General features: G+C 35.4%; 2 protein-coding genes across 3 annotated transcripts; both read right to left on the reverse strand.

Annotated features, from left to right (window-relative positions):
• Window positions 1–157: 157 nt before the first annotated feature.
• Window positions 158–1,847, reverse strand: LOC107590352 (C-C motif chemokine 8-like). Of its 2 annotated transcripts, none has more exons than XM_016279059.1 (4): window positions 1,677–1,847; window positions 510–636; window positions 363–430; window positions 158–277 (listed from the first exon to the last, which is right to left on the reverse strand). In XM_016279059.1, exons 1-4 carry the CDS (start codon window positions 1,753–1,755, stop codon window positions 255–257), a joined length of 297 nt encoding a protein of 98 aa, XP_016134545.1. In that variant the 5' UTR covers window positions 1,756–1,847; the 3' UTR covers window positions 158–254. The 2 variants fall into 2 exon arrangements, with proteins under 2 accessions (XP_016134545.1, XP_016134546.1); XM_016279060.1 differs by lacking the exon at window positions 1,677–1,847 and adding an exon at window positions 1,292–1,423.
• A 1,815-nt stretch (window positions 1,848–3,662) lies between these two features.
• On the reverse strand, window positions 3,663–4,268 carry LOC107590353 (C-C motif chemokine 21-like). Its single transcript, XM_016279061.1, has 4 exons — window positions 4,193–4,268; window positions 3,998–4,109; window positions 3,812–3,898; window positions 3,663–3,706 (listed from the first exon to the last, which is right to left on the reverse strand). Exons 1-4 carry the CDS (start codon window positions 4,266–4,268, stop codon window positions 3,697–3,699), a joined length of 285 nt encoding a protein of 94 aa, XP_016134547.1. The 3' UTR covers window positions 3,663–3,696.
• Window positions 4,269–22,155: the final 17,887 nt, after the last annotated feature.

The raw sequence follows: 22,155 nt of genomic DNA on the forward strand, positions 1-22,155 counted from the left end.
ATAAATATGATTAAATACAGTCCAAACTGTTACAGAGAAAAGGCTGGATGTTTGAGTGAAAGTAAGCAGCTTGAATGGTTATTTTTCAAAAATTGCATTTTATTTTTAAAGCAGATAAAACAAAGCGATTAAACAGCTTTTAACACTCACATAAGCTAGAGGATCTAATATATGTTTTTTTTTTTTTTTGCTTAAATAATCATACATAATGATATAAAAGATAGATCTGCAGCATCTTCTAGGCCTCCATTGATTCAGTCCATTATCTCATCCAAATCTGGGGGAAAGATGATCATGTTATGAGTTTTTTCATCAGTACATAAGCATCATATTAAACTGTTATATTAATGTTAGGGTTGTACCTTTCAGACGGTCTTGAATCCAGCGCGCTTTTGGATCAGAGCAGTACTTTTCCTTCTCTGTGTAGAATCTGCAGGACAGATGAAATGAAATGAACACAGTATCATGCATATTAACGTCTGTGAAATAAGACTGTAGAGAGAGCTTACATTATCGCATCCACACATGGACTCAGAGCATTCTGTTGCTTGTATCCAATCAGTTTAGTTGCAGGAGGTATTCTTGCTTTCGACACATCCTTACAGCAGCTCACTCCAACACGAGTGGGACGACGATCTGAAAGAGAGACAGAGATTGAAATCTCCACTTTACTTACATTGTGTGCATACAGTACTTATATTGCGTGTATGTGTGAAAACGAGATGATCGTGATCTTGATAAGGGCTTCATCAAAGAAAACAAAACTGTGGTACCGTTAATGCAATATATAGTAATGGATTCACCATCATTAAAAGGATCATCCACATAAAAAATGTAAATTCTGTCATCATTTACTCACTCTCATGTCTTTCCAAACTTGTATTCTTTTCTTTCTTCTGCTAAACACAAATTAAGATATTCTCGGTTCTCATTGAATGTTGTTATATTTTTGGTCCATATAATGGAAGACAATGGGAACGGAAACTGTTTAGCTACCAGAATTCTTCAAAATATCTTCTTTTGTCTTCCACAGATGAAATAAAGTCATACAAGTTAGTAACGACATGAGGATGAGTAAACGATAATCAAATTAGCATTTTTTTGGGTAGATTATGCCTTTAAACAGCAATACTAGTCTGAAAACATGTTGGTTTGAATTAAATGAATAAAACATGCAAAATCTGAGTGTAAATTGAAAAAAAAGTTAATTAAAAATCAAAGGATCCATAATAATCAAAACAAAAGGCATTGTATAAATGCAAATCCAGTAATAGCAAATCATAAAACTTACAGTTGACTTGCTGTGCAGTAACACACATAAGCACCATCATCATCAGAGCTAATTTCCAGCAGAGCTGCATGATGTTGTAAAATATTCAGATAACCAGACGAGGAAGATGTTTGCAAGCTAGCTTCTGTTTTGAAGATGCTAACTAGACTCAGGTCTTTTTATATAGTATTTTTGAAGACAGGATATTCACTTCCTCTCTAATCTCTAACCAGTAAGAGTAGCCTGCAGACCCCATGTGACAAAAGTCAAATTTATGATCACAGCAGTATGAGATCCTGCAAATATAGTGCTCTTCTTAAGGTTTCTCATTATCAGCAGCACATGAAGAGACAGTGACAGTGACTTTGGTATTGAAATATCGAGTGCTGCATGTTTAGTTACTTACAGTTGCCTAGTGCGCCAGTGAAACATCCCATGAGTGCGATCAGAACAGCAACGGTAATTAATTTAGAAGTCCATGCCATAGCTCTTGATATCCAAATCAAATCAAAGGTAATTTGGGTGTTGGTCAGTTAGCCGGTGTTGATTATGTAGGTAAGTTATTCTGCGGAGGTCTTTTAAGTGATGTACAGTAGCAGTCAGAAGGAAATAATGCGTCACAAACTTACCACCACACTTTTGAAATCATTGCCTCAAGTGATCATCGAAGCATTCACACCTCTCACCCACAATACAGTCAGTTTACCCATCAACATAATTTATGAGAAACTATATGCCCCTTAGAAAGAAAATGCAAAACAGGCCCCAATACATGAAATGAGTTAAGTGGTTAAATGAGTTTACGGGCTAATAACTTTAACTGAAAACGTACGTCTTAAGTTGGAGTGTCGAGTTTCTGATTTGGATGTAATTGGATGTTCTTTATCTTAGAAAAAAAAAACTTTTATATTTACATCCCATCTTTTAACTGGGTGTTTCTTCAGCTATGAGCACTTTTGGTTCTGTGGATTGTAGTTTTTTTTTTTCTTTTTCTGAAAAACATTTCAACCACATTTTCATTTCAACATTTTACAGTATGTATTGTGTTTTTATTATCATTTTGTGGAATAAATTATGGTGGTAAAAATTAAACCAATTTTGGAATGAATTGGCCAGCTGCTTTGTCTTACATATAGTTAATATATAGCGAGAATTGTGTGTATCCTAAATACACACTTGTTTGTTACTCATATTTTTTCATTTTTGATGATTGAAAGGATGAGTCAAGGATGATAATTTCAAGGTTGGTAATTTAATGTTTATTGTCATTTTCTTTAACCCTAAAACGCAACACACTGCAATGCGTAATTCAAAATGTTGGGAAAACACCTGTGACAAATCAATACAGAAAATGTTCATTGGACCATATTTTACAGACTTTGAATGTTTAAATAAAAGACATTTAAAAAAAAGGATCATTTATAAATGAGGGCATAATTAAACGTTTCCATACAGTTTAAATGTCACCTTCATATAAGGTGGGACAACCCCTGGGACATAAAAGTGCATGAAGTTGAAGGAAGATTTAACTATTGTGTTTTTAATATCTAAAGTGTTTTATGATGATATTTTGGTATTGACCTTAATTAAGCTGAGAAGTCAAACATACATGAATATGTGGAAAAAATACTTTCTCATTGTCAGCACTCAAGTTTATACTGTACCAACTTACTCATGCTACAGTGCGTAACATTTGTTTATGGATGAAATGTACATGATCAATAGTACAAATTACAGTTAATAGTGCTTAGCCAGCTACCAGCCATGAAGAAAAGAATAAAGAGGCTAAAGAGAAAAGATGTCTTCATGTCTGAGGAAGGACCTCTTGCACACATTCAGAAACATCAACCACAAACAAAACCAGTAGATGCTGATCACAGTTTATTTGTAGTTTCAGATTGCAGTTGTTCATTTGCATCTTCAAATGAAAAAAAATTCCAGGTTTGTTCTTATGCAACTCAGTCTAAAATTCACTCAGACTTGCGTTAGCCTTCTTGACACATTAATGTTAATGACACAAGTTCATAACCAGCACATTGAGTGAAATATATTTCAATGTGAAATATATGCTTAATATTTCAAACCACATTTATTCTAAAACAGTTTTACTGTAATTCAGTTTCTGAATAAATTAAGAACTGTCACTGTCAAATTGCCCTACATGTATTTGACATCATATAGTATTTTAAATATTCAATTTAAATATGCATAATTTACAAAAATTTTCAAAATAGAACTGCAAAATCTCTTAAACTTTAAATCTAGTTTTAAAATGCATAACTACTTAGAAATGTGTTCTCATTATGAGTTTATTTTTTGATGTTCATGACTGGTGAGCTGTCAGTTGCTTGTGTAGATCCTCCCACTCGAGTTTGGTCACTAATAGATGACGCTGGTGGTGGCGTGGAAGTCAGGTGTTTGTTTCTTTAAACTCTCCTGTAAAAAAAAAAAACGTGAATACAAGAATACAATACTAAATGCATCACAATACGGTTTATAAGCTTTTTATTTTGTTACAAATACTGTGATGTTACACCATACTTTTTGGCTTTATCTAACTGCTCAACTTTCTTCTTCACCCATCGTTGTCTAGGATCACAGCAGAACTCTCCCTGTTTAGTCTTAAAGCTGTCAAAGAGAAACATTGAAAAAGCATAAATGTAACATCAGATGCTGTTGATCTCTAATAGTGTCATGTTTTCTTTAGAAAGGGGCTATGATTCTTACATGACGGCCTTCACACATGGAAGACTTTCATTTTGCCTTCTGAAACTGATGATGCGATCGGTCACCTTTGCTTTGGAGACTTTAGTACAGCATGATTTCACCTTATGTTGCGCTAAGATAGAAGAACCAAGTAAGCCTCAATATTCGGCATCCTTCCATCAGATAGAATAATGTATGAACAGTTAAAGCTGTTACCTGTTGTAGTCCAGATCACAGATGCAATGACCACCGCAACTGCTAAACTCCTCATGAGGATCCTTCGTGTCTTCATTGTCACAGTCGATCTTCAGCTCTCACTTCTTGTGTCAGAGAGAATATATTCAAGATTCTTACTAGTTCGCCTTAAATAGTCAATAAAGCGGAACTTAAACTGCATGGGCTGCATCCAATCCATTGCAGCTGCATTTATTTTTGTGAATGATTTCATAATTTTCCTGTTTGATCACTCATTTGTGACAGTAGGTGTAAATGTCATGTGCTAAATTAATATATGTAAAAATAGATGGGGGAATCTCTGTTTCAAAACCTTCTTGCATTATATTTAATTTCTGACCTTGCTGTCAGTCATTTAATTGATATGAATTCAGTGTATGCTGAAAAAAGTGTTTTATTTTTAATATGCCAATAGGACAAGTCAGTCTATCAATAGTTTTTTTTTTTTTTAATTCAGCAATTCAAATATATCTTGTAATGTTGACCAGTTGTCAAATGAATCAAAATAGGAAGGAAGAGCTGACATCCTACTGTTACTTCACCTAAGAGGTTTGTTGGGGAGTTTGGCTTGGTGGTGTGATAGCATGGGTCAACTTTTTCCATTTCACAATATTGTCACACTCATATGCTCCATACTGTCAGATTCTTCTGAACTGCAAGACACGGTTTCAGTTTCTCTTCATGACGGCATCCTTTACTGACAGATTGGAACACATCCACGACTGCAAGTCTATTATATTTTGAAAATGGATATATCAAAACTAAATTAATATAATAAAGGTGCCATAGAATGCATTGATACAATATTTTTAATTGTTCTCTGATATCTACATAGAAGGTATGTGGCTTAGGTAAGGGCAAACAATCTCCAGAAACGGTTTTACATGTCCATTTAAAACCCTAGGATTTGTCCCTAGAATGAAATGGTCTGTTTTTACCTTATTTGGAAGGGCCATGAATAATAATGTTGAGCTCTGCTCGTATTGGCTGTTTCACAGTGTGGCTCATTTCAGTAGCTCACACAGCAGGAAGGAAACACAGGGAAAATATATATTTCAATACTGTCTCTCGCAGTTATATCGCTGGGTAATTATACTGTATATAAAATGTGGGCATCAGGGAGCCGCTATTAATATGCGGGGCATTGAAACTGCTTTCGAATGCACGATCGCTTTTTACTTTTTTTTTAAGATTTGTGATAGCACGTGATCTGTGTAAACTACAGCGGCAGTACTTACGACACATTTTACAAGATCAGATGCTTGTCAGTGGTGCTCAGGATCTGTAAATCATTTGCCATCATCCTCAGTCATCTCTCCTTACTTTGTTTATGTGGTAAGTGAAATCGTATATACTGTAATGTAACAGGCTACCGCTAGCAAGCAGCTAACCATGTCCCTTTAGTGGCTCGTGTTATTTTATTAGAATGCGCGTTATTTGTTTTCCATGCCTTTCTGAATACAAACACCAACCCATCCCTACAAATCACATCCCCTGCACAGCCTGGTACATAACATAATTTATTTCCATGATCTGCCATTTTCGCTATTATCCTCGCTTGTTTCTTCACAATATATGCAGAACGTCTGATGATTCAGCTGTGCAGGTTCGGCTGACGGCTGGCACAGAACATGGGCAGGTATCTGCAAATATTGGGGGCGTAACTATTAGTGATCCCGACTGTAACGTCACAGTCAGTGTTATGTTCTGATCTGCCTATTTTTCAGTGGTCTATGGTGTTTGAGGCTCACGCTATGTCATTTCCATGTACAGAACTGTTATTATTCAACTATTCCAAGGTAAATGCAGTTTTCCATTTTATGGCACCTTTAAATATATATAATAAAATGAATGAAATATAGACAGAGCAAAAAGTAGTTCACCCAAAAAAGATGGTCATTATTCACATACACACACACACACACACACACACACACACACAAAGCTAAAAAGCTAATAAGAAAAGTCTCAGTATTTTTTCCATTGTTCAAAAATATCTTATTTTGCATTCCACAGATTAGCACACCAGGGTGACTACGAACATGAAATTGTCCAGTCATGACTTCCTGTTTCATGGGAGTATAAATATGAGTTAATACCAAGCCAAATTCCATTAATCATCCACCACAACAGAATATAGTTCTGATGTGCAGAACAAGATTGTTGAGCTTCACTAAATAGAAAGTGGCAGTAAGAAAAGATATACAGCATTGAAAATAACCATTTCCACCATTAGGGCAAGAATTAAGACGTTCCAATCAACTGGAGATGTTCCAAATCTGCCTGAAAGAAGATGTGTGTCTGTATCATCCTAATGCGCAATGAGGAGGAGAGTTTGAGTGGCCAAAGACTCTAAGGATCACAGCTGGAGAACTGCAGATATTAGTTGAGTCTTGGAGTCAAAAAGCCTCAACCAATCAATCAATCAATAAAGACCATCACATCAACTTCACCACATGCTGTTTGGGAGTTTTTTTTTAAGAGAAAACAAATCCTCTGCTCTCATCCAAAAACAAACTCCAGCATATATTCAGTTGCCAGACACTACTGGAACTTAAAACTGGACATGGTTCTATGGTCAGATGAAACTAAAAAAAGTGCTAGTTTCACTTTATTTTGATGGTCCTAGTGCTAGTTTCACTTTATTTTAGCTAGTTTCACTTTATTTTGATGGTCCTAGTGCTAGTTTCACTTTATTTTGATGGTCCCTTTAACAAAAAAGCACAGCAGCGTCTCTACTTCCTCCGCAAACTAAGAAGAGCCAGAGCCCCGGCCCCCATCATGTGCACCTTCTACAGAGGCACCATCGAGAGCATTCTGTCGAGCTGCATCACTGTGTGGTATGGTGCCTGCAACGCGTCCTGCCGCAAGACAGTTACGCATAGTGAGAGCAGCTGAGAAGATTGTTGGTGCCTCTCTCCCCTCCCTCCAGGACATTTACAACACCCGTCTCCCCCAAAGCCCTCTGCATTGCAGGTGATCTCACCCCCCCGACACACAGCTTCTTCAGTCTGCTGCCATCAGGGAGGAGACTGCGGAGTCTCCAGGCCAGGACCAGCAGACTGAAGGACAGCTTCATCCATCAGGCTGTCAGGAAGCTGAACTCCCTCCCGACCTTGCCCCCCCTCCCCTCTTTTGCCCCACGCACCACTGAACTCTGACCCTCTGACGGACTCTCCCACCATACACTATCTGTATGCACTGTATGTTATCTGTTATCTGTATGCACCCCCCTCCCAAATACACACACACACTGTCACTTTAATCAGTCTAAATAAGCTATTTTTTGCACTACAAATCATTATATCTACACTGTTGTTTACTTCACTGGTTTGCACTCTATCTGCCATGTGCCTTCTGCTGCTTTATATATATATTTTTACATTTGTATATTTGTATAGTTGTATTTTATATGTAATCTGTATCTATCTGTATTTATGTTCTACTGTTAGTGTTATCTGTATGCACTAAGGGTCTGAGAGTAACACAATTTCAATTCTCTGCGTGTATGTGCTGTACATGTGGAAGAATTGACAATAAAGCAGACTTGACTTGACTTGAACATATTCTGTTGACTATAAGTAACATTGCACCTACATGTCTACTACCTCTCATAGAGTATTAGTAGAGTATTAATAGACTGGTAGGGTCAGGGTTAGAATTAGTTGACATGTACTTGCAAAGTTACTTATAGTCAGTAGAATGTCTGTTGGTAGACCATGACAATAAAGAGTTAGCAGATGTTAAGCAAACAGTCTACTAATACTCTGATGAGAGTTAGTAGACATGCACAGTACGTGCAACATTACTTATTGTCAACAGAATGTTCAAAAGGGACCATCAAAATAAAGTGTTACCAAAGTGCTTTTTGGCACACACAAGATGGGTTTAAGGGAAACACAAGGGTAAAAAAAAGTACCCCACACCTACAGTTAAATATACTACTGAATAGTTAATGTTGTCTGCATTTTTCTGTTTAGATACATGGTATCATGGATTCTATCAAATGCCAACAGATAAAAAATCTAAACCTGACTGATTCGGCTAGAAATCTTATAAGCATTGGTTGGATCCTCCAACAGGACTGTAGTGCATCGATGTGTGTGACATCACTAATTATGTGTGATTGCGTGGCCTCTCTCTATCTGGCCCCGCCACCCTCTCGGTGTGGTAGTCGTATGTTAAGTACACTGTAAAATCTAATTAGTTGGGCTTACTTAAAAAAAGCATGCAAACCGATTGCCTTGAAAAAACTAAGTAAAGTGAAATAGGAATAGTGTGTTGTACTGACAGATGCTTAGTTAGTATAGCTTACTTACACGAGAGTTCTAGTAACTAAAAAAGAACTGTAGAGGGTACTTGATCCTTTCATTTAGGTTTACTCATGACTTAGTATAGCTACTCACTGACTCCCAGAGTGCATTGCGGTATGAATAAATTATACAGTTGCTTTGTTTTATAGTTGTTGATTTTATTTGACAATTTTATTTGCTGTCTTGTGTCAATAGCAGCACAACAAAAAGAGCAAATAAAATGGCTATTGTTACAAGTAATGAAAATAAATTAAATTGAATTGTTACCATTGTTGTGGTTCACGTGCTGAATGTTTAAGTCTGTGTGTGACTTTAGCATGTTAGCACACACAATTTAAGAATTATATAAACCCAAAAAAAAGCATATCAGGGTCTTTATGAAAAAGATTTTGATAAAGTTGATTAATGAACACACACACAATTAATGCACTAATGCTTTAATCAGAAGATAAGTTACTTTCTAAAAGCAACCTATTTATTACTTTTCTTCCTTTGAAATCAAATAACTCTGACTTCATAATGCATTACTACATCAACAGGAAGATAATTATAGTAACGTAAACCAAGTTCAAAGTGCCCAACCAAAGGGACTGCTAATCACTATAATGGGAAATTAAAAAAAACACATTTTAGCAAAATCAACATCAATTTATGAAGTTAGCTTATGTGATGTTCTTTCAAATATTTCAGTTGTATTGAGAATTCAACATTCAAGATGACTTTGGGAAACGAGTGAATGCAACTACTGAAAGATAATTGCAGACATGGAGGAAATGAGTGAAAAGTCTATTAAGACTCGTTTTCTTTTCTTCTTCTGCTGTTGTTATGTTGCACATTAGCAACATATTAGTGCACTGCTGCCTCTCATTGGTTTATTAATGTCATTGGTTCCTTTGTGGCTACTTGAATATTTTAAGTAAGTGTCACTCAAAACAGTAAGTAAATTGTTTTATTTGCCTTGAAAGTAGCTGTAACTTAATAAAACCTAGTAAGTATAACAACTAAGTAAAGATAACTAACTAAATCTAAGTAAGGTATACTATTGGATTTTACAGTGTATGTATCACGGCCGTATGATGTGTGTGCGTGGTCAATAAAACCACATATAATGAAGAAGCAGTCTTTGCCAGTTTATTCATTCTGTACGAGTCAACAAGGACAATAAACCAAAAGCAAACATTAAAATCAACACAAAAATGGGTCACAGAGCACAAAATGAAGGTTCTGCCATGGCCATCCCAGTCCCCTGACCTGAAGCCTATAGAAAATGAGAGGTTTGAACTGAAGAGAAGCATCAACATGGACCTGGAGAGATTCTGTATGGAAGAATGGTCTCCAAACTCTTGTTAGGCATTCTCCAACCTCATCTGGCATTATACAAGAAGACTTGTTATCTTGGCAAATGAAGATTGCAAATAGTATTCAGTAAAAGGGGGCCAATAACTATGGCCACCATGAATAGGAGAAACACATTTATTTCATAATGAGATCCTCCTTCATTTGTTTTACTTCAATGAAAGGTTAGATTTTTCTTGAATAAAAGATCAAAAGGATAAACATTTATTTTCACAGTCACCTTCTTTTTTTATTATTCATTTCTAACATGGTGCTGATTGCTTACAAGTCAGACTTGTCTGAGATCAGTGCTCACAGCTTTAGACTAAACATTTCCTAAATGAGCAAATTCTTACACATGTTTGACAGTTATTAGTCTGGAGGAAGATGATGCACAGTTCCCATCATTAGAGTGTTGTATAGAGAAACGGAACGTATGACACTGCTGTTTCATCACACAGTCATAGGGTGTGATCAGATTCCACATTATTTTTTATAGTCAAAGACCAATATTTAGTAAAGTGTTTATTAATGTTTCTCATTGTTTACATACATACTGCATCCAATAAACTTTTTTAAGCACTTTAAGAAATTTAACTGATGTTTGTCATTAGTTAGAAAAAAATGAGAAATAATATTACATAAGTCATAATAGGAAAATAAATATATACTCTGTTAAATTAGAAACAAATTAAATATATTAAACAAACAAAAAACAGTTTGCAAATGTTTAATACATTTAATTCTAAAAAGAAAATAAAGATTTATAAATTAAGCATTATAAATAAAACTAGAACATCAATATTTGAAAAATAAATAAAAAGACAAAGGGATAACCATACTTAGACTGCATAGCAGCTAAGTGTGAAAGTGAACCGCAGATTGTTTCCTTTGTGCAATATGTTCAACATATTTTTCCAGCGTAGAAGAGCCGTGTGTGTTTAGGGTTTAGAGCAGAATTGTGTATAGCTTGACAAACAGGGATGGAAAAGGATTCTTGCTGGTGTGGCTGCTGAAGACCAAGTTCTGGGTGAAGTTCACATATGTTTAGTCCCCATGTGTGTCTCTTAAGATTTAGTCTTATTGTCACATATTATACCATTCTGTTGAATTAGAACAGAAGAAAAACAGGTTAGGAAGTGGCCCTTTACATGATATATATGCCAATATACACAATGTGTTGGTATAAACCCTGCAGAGGTTGTCATGTTTTATTCAGTTTAGCTGTTCTGTATTACTCCTTACTCACTCTAAATATTTTTTCAAAATTGTAATCTGTAAATTCTAACCTTTTGTAGTCGTTTTATCCTTCTACTGAGCCATGGAGCTTTTGGATCAATGCAGTGCAACTGATCATCTTTATCAATGAACCTGTAAAGATGAAAGGAGAAAATGCATTTAGACCGCATATATAGACAAATTAAAATGCTCTTTAACAAAGAGAGTTCACATATAGGTGATTTCTTTTAATGTTACTCAACTGACTTACACTACTGCTGCAAGACATTTGCGTGTTGCTGGAAGGATGTAACAACTTGTGATTTTTCTCAATGGTTCTATATTCGTGAGCGTCTCCATATCGCAGCAGGTTGGCTTTTTAGGGTCATGAGAGATCACTGCAAGCAGACAGAAAAAACATCCTTAAATAAAAGTTTTTCCCATTTTAGGTTGATTTCAGAAGCTCTGAATTCTAAATGGCCTTCAGTTGTATAAAAACACTCTGCAAATGTCCTCGAAGTTCAAAGTAAGACCGCAAAAAAGTGTCTTTTCCATTAAAATATGTAAGAATCCTTAACATGATAAATTTACTTGAAGCAAACTTGATCTTAAGTATATTTTTCTTAACCCATCAATCCATTCTTTTTTTGCTTAAGCGTAATCCTAATTTCATGAGGTTTATGCTTGAAAACTATTTTTTCCCCCAATTTGATAAGAAAAATAAAATTTTTTAATTAAATTCAATAATTTTCTGTAAGTTTTAAGTGCAAATGTCAATTTGTGTGCAATAGTTGAAGGATACTCACCTCCTGATGTAAAAGCACTCAGAAATATAACCAAAGAAAACAAACAGATCAGCTGATGAGATGCTGTGGACAGGTACATGTTTGCTGAGGGATCCTGTGTGCTGTCAGACTCCAAAAATGGTTTGCTGCTCTTGGGTGGCTTTTTGCTTTTTATGTCCTCAGAAAAAGGGAAGTATTGTCTTTCTTCATGCTTCATATGAATAAAGCGAACGGAATAACTTACGCCATTACTAATCATTCTGCAGCATTACGCTGTTGTAGAGCTATTGAGGTTACTTCTTAAAGATGAACATTTACAGTTATCCGAGTTGTTGCTTCACAGAGAGATTAGCTAAATGATCTCATTATTTGATATGACAAGTCGAGGATGACAGGAATGATTTGAGGGTATCGTCATGTGTAGGGTTTCTCTGAAATTTGTCATTGAACAATCTGGACATATGAAAGGAGCATCATTGGACAATCTAGAAAATCATTGGACAATATTGATGTGAAAGGAGTATAAAATACAGGACTGAATAATGGAACATCTGATGATGATGCTCTGTCACTGTTCTTTAATTTTGTAAGAATGATTTAATCAGGGCAAAACATTGAGAATTAAGTAACCGTGCTACAACAGATCAGCACTCTCGACAACTGTATTACACTGAACAAAATTATAAATGCAACACTTTTGTTTTTGCCCCCATTTTTCCATAATTTTGTTCAGTGTACATTATATGATTTAACATAAATAACACATTTAAATGAAATAATTCATGCAGCTAGGATATAAGTGAAAGAAAGTGAAACCAATAGCAATTTAACTGCTTAGTTAGCAGCTTGTGTGAAAACAAACCACAGCGTGTTTCCTTCGTGCAAAATGTTCAAATGGAAAAAAGTGGTGCATGCAAAAATGTGGTGGGTAATATACAAAATCATTCTTTTAGCTAACCAGAATATTAATTAATAATATTTTTTGGGGGTTTATGACTTTTTCTTTGTTTACTCAGAACTAGTAGTCTGTTACAGAAAGTGCTATATCTGTGCTGAATTACCACTTTAAAGGAACAGTTAACTCGAATATGAAAATTTGCTGAAAATGTATTCACCCTCAGGCCATTCAAGATGTGGATGAGTTTGTTTCTTCATCGGAACAGATTTGGAGAAATTTTGCATTACATCACTTGCTCACCAATAGATCCTCTGCAGTGAATGGGTGCCATCAGAATGAGAGTTCAAACATCTGATAAAACATCACAATAATCCACAAGTAATCCACACCACTCCAGTCCATCAGTTAATCCTGTGAAGCAAAAAGCTGTGCTTGCAAGAAACAAATTAAGCAGTTTGAACTCTCATTCTGACGGCACCCATTTACTGCACAGGATCCATTAGTGAGCAAGACATTTGACAGTATGACCATAATTAAATCATTAATAATGTAAATCATAAAATAAAATACAATAAATGCAGAATATTGAAGGTATTGGTGTAGGTATCTATCATTCATAAAATAAATATGTATTTATTTATTTTTGCATAATTGAAAATTAATTTAAAATTGTTAAGTGATGTGACCAAGTATGGTGACCGATACTTGAAATTAGTGCTCTGCATTTATCCCATCCAAAGTGCACACACACAGTAGTAAACACACACACACCCGGAGCAATGGGCAGCCATTTTTGCTGCGGCGAGCAATTGGAGGTTCGGTGCCTTGCTCAAGGGCACCTCAGTCGTGGTATTGAAGGTGGGAGAGAGTGCTGTACATTCACTCCCCCCATATACAATCCGTGCCGGTACGAGACTCAAACCCGCAACCTTTGGGTTACGAGTCCGACTCTCTAACCATTAGGCCACAACTTCCCCTGTGTAATGGACTTGTGACTCTAAACCTTATAGTTACTGAGAAAAAGCCTTCCCATATGACAACTAACACCAGTGTTCAGTATACATAATTGCCTTATTTGGACCATAAATGCTGGTCTGTGAATGTCACTTCTCACACCCTCCTTCCCTTTTATATATATGTAGCAAGGGAATATACCACATACAAAATTAGCAATATGTGCAATAAATTCCAACCAAGAGGAGTTATTTTAATGTGTGGTGGACAGTTATAGTCCAAGCAAGTTTGAGGCTTTAGTCACAGTCAGGACAGGAAATCCCCACAGGCACAGACAGCAGAGTCATGGATTGTCTGTCCTTAGAGCTTTCCTCTGCATCATTTTGGTAACATGACAGCTTCAACAAGTTTCGAAACATGAGAGGCTATTTTTTCCCCCATTGACTTTGTGCAGCTCACAGATTAGCCACAGTGCCAACATGCATTTTTTTTCTTGTGCTGCTTTACAAACCCAGAGGAGATTGAGGAACTTGTGATTAATGGCCATGGAATTTAAAAGTTCTGTCTGCTCAGTCTCAGTCTCAGACTCATTCTCAAACTAACTACTGAAAAATACAAAATAAATAAATGAAATAATAATAATAATAATTCAGAATCCCATTTGTTGGTTTATAAAGTTACACTTACAAAGCATTAGCTGGGTTGTGACAGTAAACATGCCATATTATGTACACATGATGATATATCAATACACAATATACATGTATGATAGATGACATTAAAATATATACACAGAAAGTACAAAATGCCTCAACTATGATCAGATTCATAAAAAAGGAGAGTGAAAATGAATATCAAATAAATCAGAATTTGACATGGAATGCATGATATATCGGTACCATATTGGTCATCATCTGATAGGCTATGAAATTTGATTTTATTAAACATTAAATAACCTTTCAAATTATTATTATTATTGTGCTCTCTCACAAACGCAAATATTTCTTCCTCCGACCTCTTTATTTCCATCACACATTTTTTGCACACACAAAAAATTTGCAAGAGAAAGAGACAAATATTAGAGGAATAGAGGAAAATATTATTTTTTCTTTCATCTAATTTTTTTCCCATCACCCCATTACATGTGCCTTTAGAGGTATAAAGTTCATTTTTAAAAATAAAGTAACACTTTATATTAGGGAACACATTCACTATTAACTAAGAGTTTTCCCTCAGTAAAATCCTAATTTACTGCTTATTAATAGTAAATAAGGTAGTTGTAGTTATGTTTAGGTATAGGGAAGGGTTAAGGAATCTAGAATATGGACATGCAGAATAAGGCATTAATATGTGCTTAATAAGTACTAATAAACAGCCAATATGCTAGTAATATGCATGCTAATAAGCAACTAGTTAAAAGTGAATAGTGCTCCCTAATCTAAAGTATTACCAAAAATACTAATAATGTAAATGTATATGTACAAATATACATGTAATCTATAGCAACTCTCAAAGTGAATATCTATTTTTCATTCTGTATATTATATGCAGTGATGACTAAACTCATTTGTAGCATTTATATATTTTTCTTTTTCTTTTATTTAGAAAAAAAATAGTATAGAGTTTTGGTCATTTATTGGCTAATGTTAAATCATAACATGAATAATAATCATATCTGCCAGAATTTTAATATCGGTGCCTCTCAAATCAAAATTCCAAAAACATTTGATGCTGTTTTTCTCAGTTCCAGTGCTGACATTGTTATTTACCTTTGTAAGGCAGTAGGTATTCATTTAGTTTTTTGACACAATGATAATTTTAGGAGCTGGATGAAGCATTAAGAAAGGTTTTGAAGGGGTCATTGGTTATCTTGTCAACCTGCTTCCTAGATCTCACTTCATACAAGTCCTGGGGGCGGGATTGATACTGTCACGTGGATTTTTTAAAAAGTGTTTTTAAATGTTTGTAAAGATTTGTAAAAATGAAACAAAAAGTCTCAGTGACCCTTGGGTTGATTTGTGTCATAGTGTTTCTAAGGAAAGCTCAAGTGTAGTATAGGTGATGCATGCAAAGATAGCAAAGCAAGGCAAGAAACCACAGCTCGGCATGTTGCTCAAGTCAAGATGAAATAATCTCACGTCACTGAGACAGATATTAATAACACTACATGTGTATGGTATGTGCACTATCATGGTGGCCCACACAACATTTAAACTCATATATTTCTAAATGTGGTTTTGCACAATGGAAACAAAGTCGAAAGCTGTGTCAGTGAATTTACTAGTCAGAATCAAACTTCTGTTAAACTACTTATTATTATGGCATATTATTAATAGTATAACATAGTAAACATGGTATAATAGAGGTTCTTTGCTTTCATTAAGGCACTTAACATCTCTGGCTTGTAGCCTTAGCCTTTCTGTGCTGTGCTAACTTAGCAAAAATGTTTTTTTTTTATTAGCGGTTCGCATTTAGCCAAACCACAGATGAGCGCTGATAACAGGAAAAAGGAAATATTCAAACATGAAAAGTGTGAACTTGCAGACTGCATCACATGCAGTATGTCTCTTGAAAAATACTCGATTCTACCATAGTCTTAAGTCAATATGGATGTTTTTTGTTTTTTTTGGAGAGTCTTAATGTTTTAGAGAACCTTGAACAGCAAATACGGTATTGATTACTGAGTCTTCATGTACTGTTAGATACATGGTTCAATTGAACTAAACAATAGGTGAGTTCTCTTTGTGGAAGATAAAAACATTTCTCCTAAACTTTGATATAAAAAAACACTGATAGAGAAACACACATTTGTGTAACTGGACATTTGAGTCAAAACATTATAATGACTGAGATAGTGCCCTTGTGACAACTGTGTGAGAGCAAACACCAGACCAATGACTAATCAATATACACCATCACTTGTTTTGTGGGAGTAAAATGGAGTTTAACTGAGTCATGGTTTGATTTACAAACATTTATTATGGTAACAGTTTCCACCAAAATAAGTTACCACAGTACAGTGAATTGTAAATGTTTTTCAACACTATACACTTTCAGAATCTTTTTCATTTATTTAATTTGATTTATTTTGTGAAACTGGTAAGTAATACACAGCAATATCACTTTGGTACCTATGGTTACCATGGCAAATTTCTGTAAGGGTGTAACCCGGAATAATACGAAACATAGCTACGTTTACACAATTCTTTCTTTCAATAAATAAATATGAAACTATCTCTGTTAAGCTAAACTAAGTCAAGTCAGAACATTTTAAAATAACTAAAGTAATACTGATGCTGTTTATGTGAATATTTATTCACCATGTATTTTAATTGAGACAAGAACATACAGTATTTCACACCTAATTTGTTGTCTGAAGTACATTTTAAAATCCATGATTTATAATTTGTGTAAGTAGATAAACATTTATGATGCAAGTAGTGCCCCCTAGTGATGGACTTCTTTCTTTATTTCGTTCATTTTTCTTTTTTTGTTACATGCTGCCATCTGCTGAGTGCTCATGTCTGTTTGAATGTTGAAAACATATTTTCTCATGCATTTCCTCACTTTTTTTTTTTGATGAGTTTTTAGGTAAATATCGGTTCTGTTGCATTTTCACACTTCATATTCTTCTTCATATTGCACATTATTCAACCCCTTCAAAAGCAACATCTCAGGCAACTAACACACCACCTGTACCTGTTGCTGTCTGCATACTGGTACATATAGGTGTGAAGACTCATGTTCATCATGCTTCACAGAACATCTTTAAAAAACAGACAAAATAACCAGGATGTTCTTTGATTTTAACCTGCCTGTCTGATTTGAGAATAAGAGGCCTGGAGATTGTTTCTAACTAGTCAGGTGCAATAAACAGGTCTACATAATTATATTTTAACTCTCATATGGGCATTTTCAATTCAATGACTATTAACATTCTTTAATAGTTTCATTATTCAGGTGTGAATTATGGCCCAGACCAACAGTTCCTGTTCCATCAACAAGCCCCTGCTGGTAGATGTCGTAACTACACCATTATGCAGGTAAAAAGCATGTTTCTCCACTGATGGCCATTAGAAAGTAGAAATGTATCCTGATTAAATAATACAATTTTCAAGCAACATAAACGGCAAGAATGATATTATATTACAGTACATGCGCTTTTGCGGTGTCACTGCCATTTTCCTGGGTCTCCATAGTGATTAGTCACATGACATTTATAGCTTAGGCATCAAGATTGGGTTTTAAAAAGTATCATATCTGGCTGTTGCCAGTTATATATAATGAAACATCCTCCATTGTAGAATCCAATCATTTTCATGGCTTCATGCGCCCTCAAATGTTACCCCACAATCTGTAGTTTGCTGTTTTGCATACTGTAGCTTTTACATTGCTTGTCAGAGTGCATATCGTCTGGTCCATGCTTGGGTGTTGCTGCAAAGAAATTTCCTGTCAGGTGTGTGAAAAGGTTTATCTATCAGTCAGTCAATCAATCAATCTAGCCCCCCGGAAATCACATGACATACGCTTGCATTCAGAGACAGCACAATCTGTGCATCTGTGTTTATTTGTTTATTGCTGTGTCTCTAGAGATGAGTGTGTCTTGGAGTCAAATTAAGGTTTAGTGAGGAAGGAAAAGTTTTGTGGGCCACTTGCAGTCCCTGCCAAGCCTCATAGGATCTTTACATAGAACACGCTAATGTCACATGATGTTGCACCACAATGTCTTTCCCTAGTCTGTCAGACACATCTGTAGATGCACGTCAAAAGATGCCCGCTCATTATCCTCACCATCTTTGCTTTCTGCAAATTAGTCTAAATATTAAACAATATTTGGTTACACTTTATTTTAAAGGTATTCTTGTTACAGTGTAATTTAAGTACTGAGTAATAATAATTAACATGTACTTACTTTAGGGTTAGGACAGGGGTAGGCAAGTTCGGTCCTAGAGAGCCGCAGTTCTGCAGAGTTCAGTTCCAACCCTGAAAACAAAACTCACCTGCCTATAGCCTTAGAAATCCTGAAGACATTGATTAGCTTGTTCAGGTGTGTTTGATTAGGGTTGGAGCTGAACTCTGCAGGACCCAACTTGCCTACCCCTGGGTTAGGAGTAAGGTTAGGGTTAGTTTCTTGAAATTATGCATAATTTTTCCGTTATTACTAAGTATATGTAACGTGTAACAAGGACACTGTAAAATAAAGCGTTACCCAATAGTAAATACGTTTATGGCCTTCAAAACCAAACACAGTATTTGGTCACTGGAAAAGATTATTTGGTTCAATATAAATTTTTTTGAGGAACAACATCACATTGATTATTTCCAGATGAAACACTCACCTATGATAAAAAAAATTAACCGGTTTGATTATTAGAAATAGTTTCCTCTGTACTTGGAAAAAGGCTGTACATATGTTAAATGCGTATTTCCCCCCGAGTTCGGTGAATGACCACAGAGACTTTGTCAAAGCATCCCCTTCTAAACTCTAACCACACCTGCAGACTACAGGAAACCAACACTAACTCTCAATATTACCAAGTCAGAAAGAACTCATGAAGAGCAATTTCACAGTGTTTACAATGTTATTTTTTTTTGCTAGAGAAATTATATAAAATATGTAAGGGATAATGCACATCCAGCCGGTTGTTATCTCAGAATAAACCCCGACAGGGTGATCAGGATCAGGTCAGGTCTTGTATCAGCCTGAAGGGGTTTATTCTGAGATAACAACCAGCTGGATGTACATTATCCCGCTTATTACACGGCTACTTGCCACATAAGTAAATAATTAGACGCGAAATATTGATTTGAGTTTAAATATTTGAAGGCTAAGCTTCCGTGAAGACAGCAGTTGCGAGCAAGCGGCAAATTCAAACTAGACGGACATAAGCTCAGATGCGTTTTTTGGTATTTTCACCTAAATTTGACATACTCAAATTCAAATGTTTACCCTACACACATACAATGGAGGAAATGAAAAAAAAAAATGGTTTCATTGTAAAGAAAACCATTTGAACTTCAAAATATGAGTGTAATTCTTTATAAATAACATTATGTAATTTTCAAATATTACAATAAACACAAAAAAAAAAACATAGGCGCTTTTTGATTTTTAAAAAATATATATTTTTTTGAAAGTATGTAATTCAGGTTCTATTAGGTCCAGCTCTTTGCAATTTACTTTGTTTGATGCCATTAGATGCCAAATGTACCAGAAAAAATCTTTCAAATAACAGCTTCTAAACAGGAGTTATTGCATTATAAGTGAAGCGAGTATAATTGTCCTTTTTTGCATATACATGTGTCATTTTGAGTTTCCTTTGCAAAAACAGGCTTTATAAAACACATTACCCCCAGAATTCTATTTTACTATGTGCCATAAGCACTTTTCTTGATTATTGATTGAATTGTGCTTAATTTTTATGTTTTTCTAAGTAGTAATATACAAAATGGCATAAGTGAATTGGACCAAATTTCACATTTTGTGTTTTCTACAATCAGTTTTATTCTTTCAGGATACAGAAGACTGAATACATTATAAAATAAATCTGGTCTATCACAATCTAAAATAGAATCCACATCAGTATATACTGAATCAGAGCATTTCACCTCATCAGCTGATTCAAAGATCACAAACGGAGAAAACAGGCTGATAAAGCCTCACCAGACGCGCGTTCATTCCTCTCCACGGCGCCGCTGAACGTTCTTCATCATATACAACTTGTAATATGATTATCAAAGATTGATATTCTCAGAGCCGCATTTGCTTTTCCATGTGGCCGTTTTGCTTTCAAACCAGTCCGAAACTACAAGTCCCAAACAACAACACAAGCTGCAAGGAGCACTATCCCGGATCCGGATACTGTCTGCCCCCTCGACCACCCTCCCCCGCTGTTGACACAGAGGTGTCAAATTTCACAACTCTGACTGGTCTGCTGTGTGTGTGTGTGTGTGTCATAAAACCTGACCAATTGCAATCGACAGACTCATCAGAGTTGTAAAAGATTCGACTTGCCTGGCATTAGAGTTTATTATTTGGAGAGCGTGTCTATGGCAGAAAGTGTGCATGTTTTTTCTGGTGCGCATCTGGACAAAACGCTATATATCTCACCGATGGAAGCACGCAGAAACGTAAAAAAGGATCTTGTTTGAAAGAAGAGATCCTAATCTAAAAGATAATATAGAGTATATAGATATTTGTGGCTGTTTGCGGGTGACTGAAGCAGTGCTACGAGTAGGAATGTAACCCATACGAAAATTTGCTTAGAGGTGAGAAATTTCACATCGCGATTCTATTGAAGATAATTCGATCTGTGATTGTCACACAATGAAATAATCTACAGAGTCAAATTCATGAGAATGCGAGCTTTCTTGTGATATATGACTTGAGTGTTTTGTGAAAAATATATAAAATACACATTCTTCGAAAATAATTATTTGCAATCGTTAGGCGGAAATTCGTGTGTGGGACGAATACATCTCTAAGCTTAATTTAACTGCTTTATGAATCCTAAAACCAAGATTTATTCTTTGTAAAGAAGACACTCCAAGCTTTCAAATGAACCCATATATGGGCTGATACCATATAAAGAAGGCTATGTAAATGAAGCATAAACATTTGCGATTTTGGACCCGTATCCGGGTCTGCGGAGTTTAAGTGTTAAGGGAAACGGTGCAGTCAAACCACTTATTACACAACATTTCACCACAAAAATAATTAAGGCAATAAAAGAATTAAGACGAAAATGTTTTAAAACCTTACCAGTTTGTTAGTTCTCTTATAATCCATTGCAGCGTACAAAACAATCGTAGCAAAATGGCAGCAGCTGCATTTGTATGAAACGAGAGCGAGTCCGCAATACCAGGATAACATAATTAAATAATTGTACACCATTTTGAATCAAGTTTGAATATTTTATTAGCTAAACAAATGCAAAGCTTCCACCAAGAAAAAATTGTTCAAGCAAGAGTACAGCGCCGACTGCTGTTACCCGGATGAACCTGTTTTATTAGCTTTTACCGGTTGTTATCGAGGGATAACATACCTCGGAATGTCGCGACTGACCAATCAGAATCAAGTATTCCACAGAGCTGTGTAATAATAGTTTATAATAAATATACAGTGGGTACGGAAAGTATTCAGACCTCCTTAAATTTTTCACTCTTTATTATATTGCAGCCATTTGCTAAAATCATTTAAGTTAATTTTTTTTCCTCATTAATGTGCACACAGCACCCCATATTGACAGAAAAACACAGAATTGTTGACATTTTTGCAGATTTATTAAAAAAAGAAAAACTGAAATATCACATGGTCCTAAGTATTCTTGCTGTGACACTCATATATTTAACTCAGGTGCTGTCCATTTCTTCTGATCATCCTTGAGATGGTTCTACACCTTCACTTGAGTCCAGCTGTGTTTGATTATACTGATTGGACTT

This window comes from Sinocyclocheilus grahami, unplaced genomic scaffold (assembly GCF_001515645.1).
Source record: "Sinocyclocheilus grahami isolate Dianchi unplaced genomic scaffold, SAMN03320097.WGS_v1.1 scaffold126.1, whole genome shotgun sequence".
Taxonomy (NCBI): domain Eukaryota; kingdom Metazoa; phylum Chordata; class Actinopteri; order Cypriniformes; family Cyprinidae; genus Sinocyclocheilus; species Sinocyclocheilus grahami.

Coding starts and splice junctions, on each gene's coding strand:
- LOC107590353 (XM_016279061.1), bottom strand. CDS start 4,268: ATGAAGACACGAAGGATCCTCATGAGGAGTTTAGCAGTTGCGGTGGTC. Junction 4,110..4,192: donor TGTGATCTGGACTACAACAG/GTAACAGCTTTA, acceptor CTTCTATCTTAG/CGCAACATAAGGTGAAATCA. Junction 3,899..3,997: donor CCATGTGTGAAGGCCGTCAT/GTAAGAATCATA, acceptor TCTCTTTGACAG/CTTTAAGACTAAACAGGGAG.
- LOC107590352 (XM_016279059.1), bottom strand. CDS start 1,755: ATGGCATGGACTTCTAAATTAATTACCGTTGCTGTTCTGATCGCACTC. Junction 637..1,676: donor CACTGGCGCACTAGGCAACT/GTAAGTAACTAA, acceptor TCTCTCTTTCAG/ATCGTCGTCCCACTCGTGTT. Junction 278..362: donor GATTCAAGACCGTCTGAAAG/GTACAACCCTAA, acceptor TCTTTCCCCCAG/ATTTGGATGAGATAATGGAC.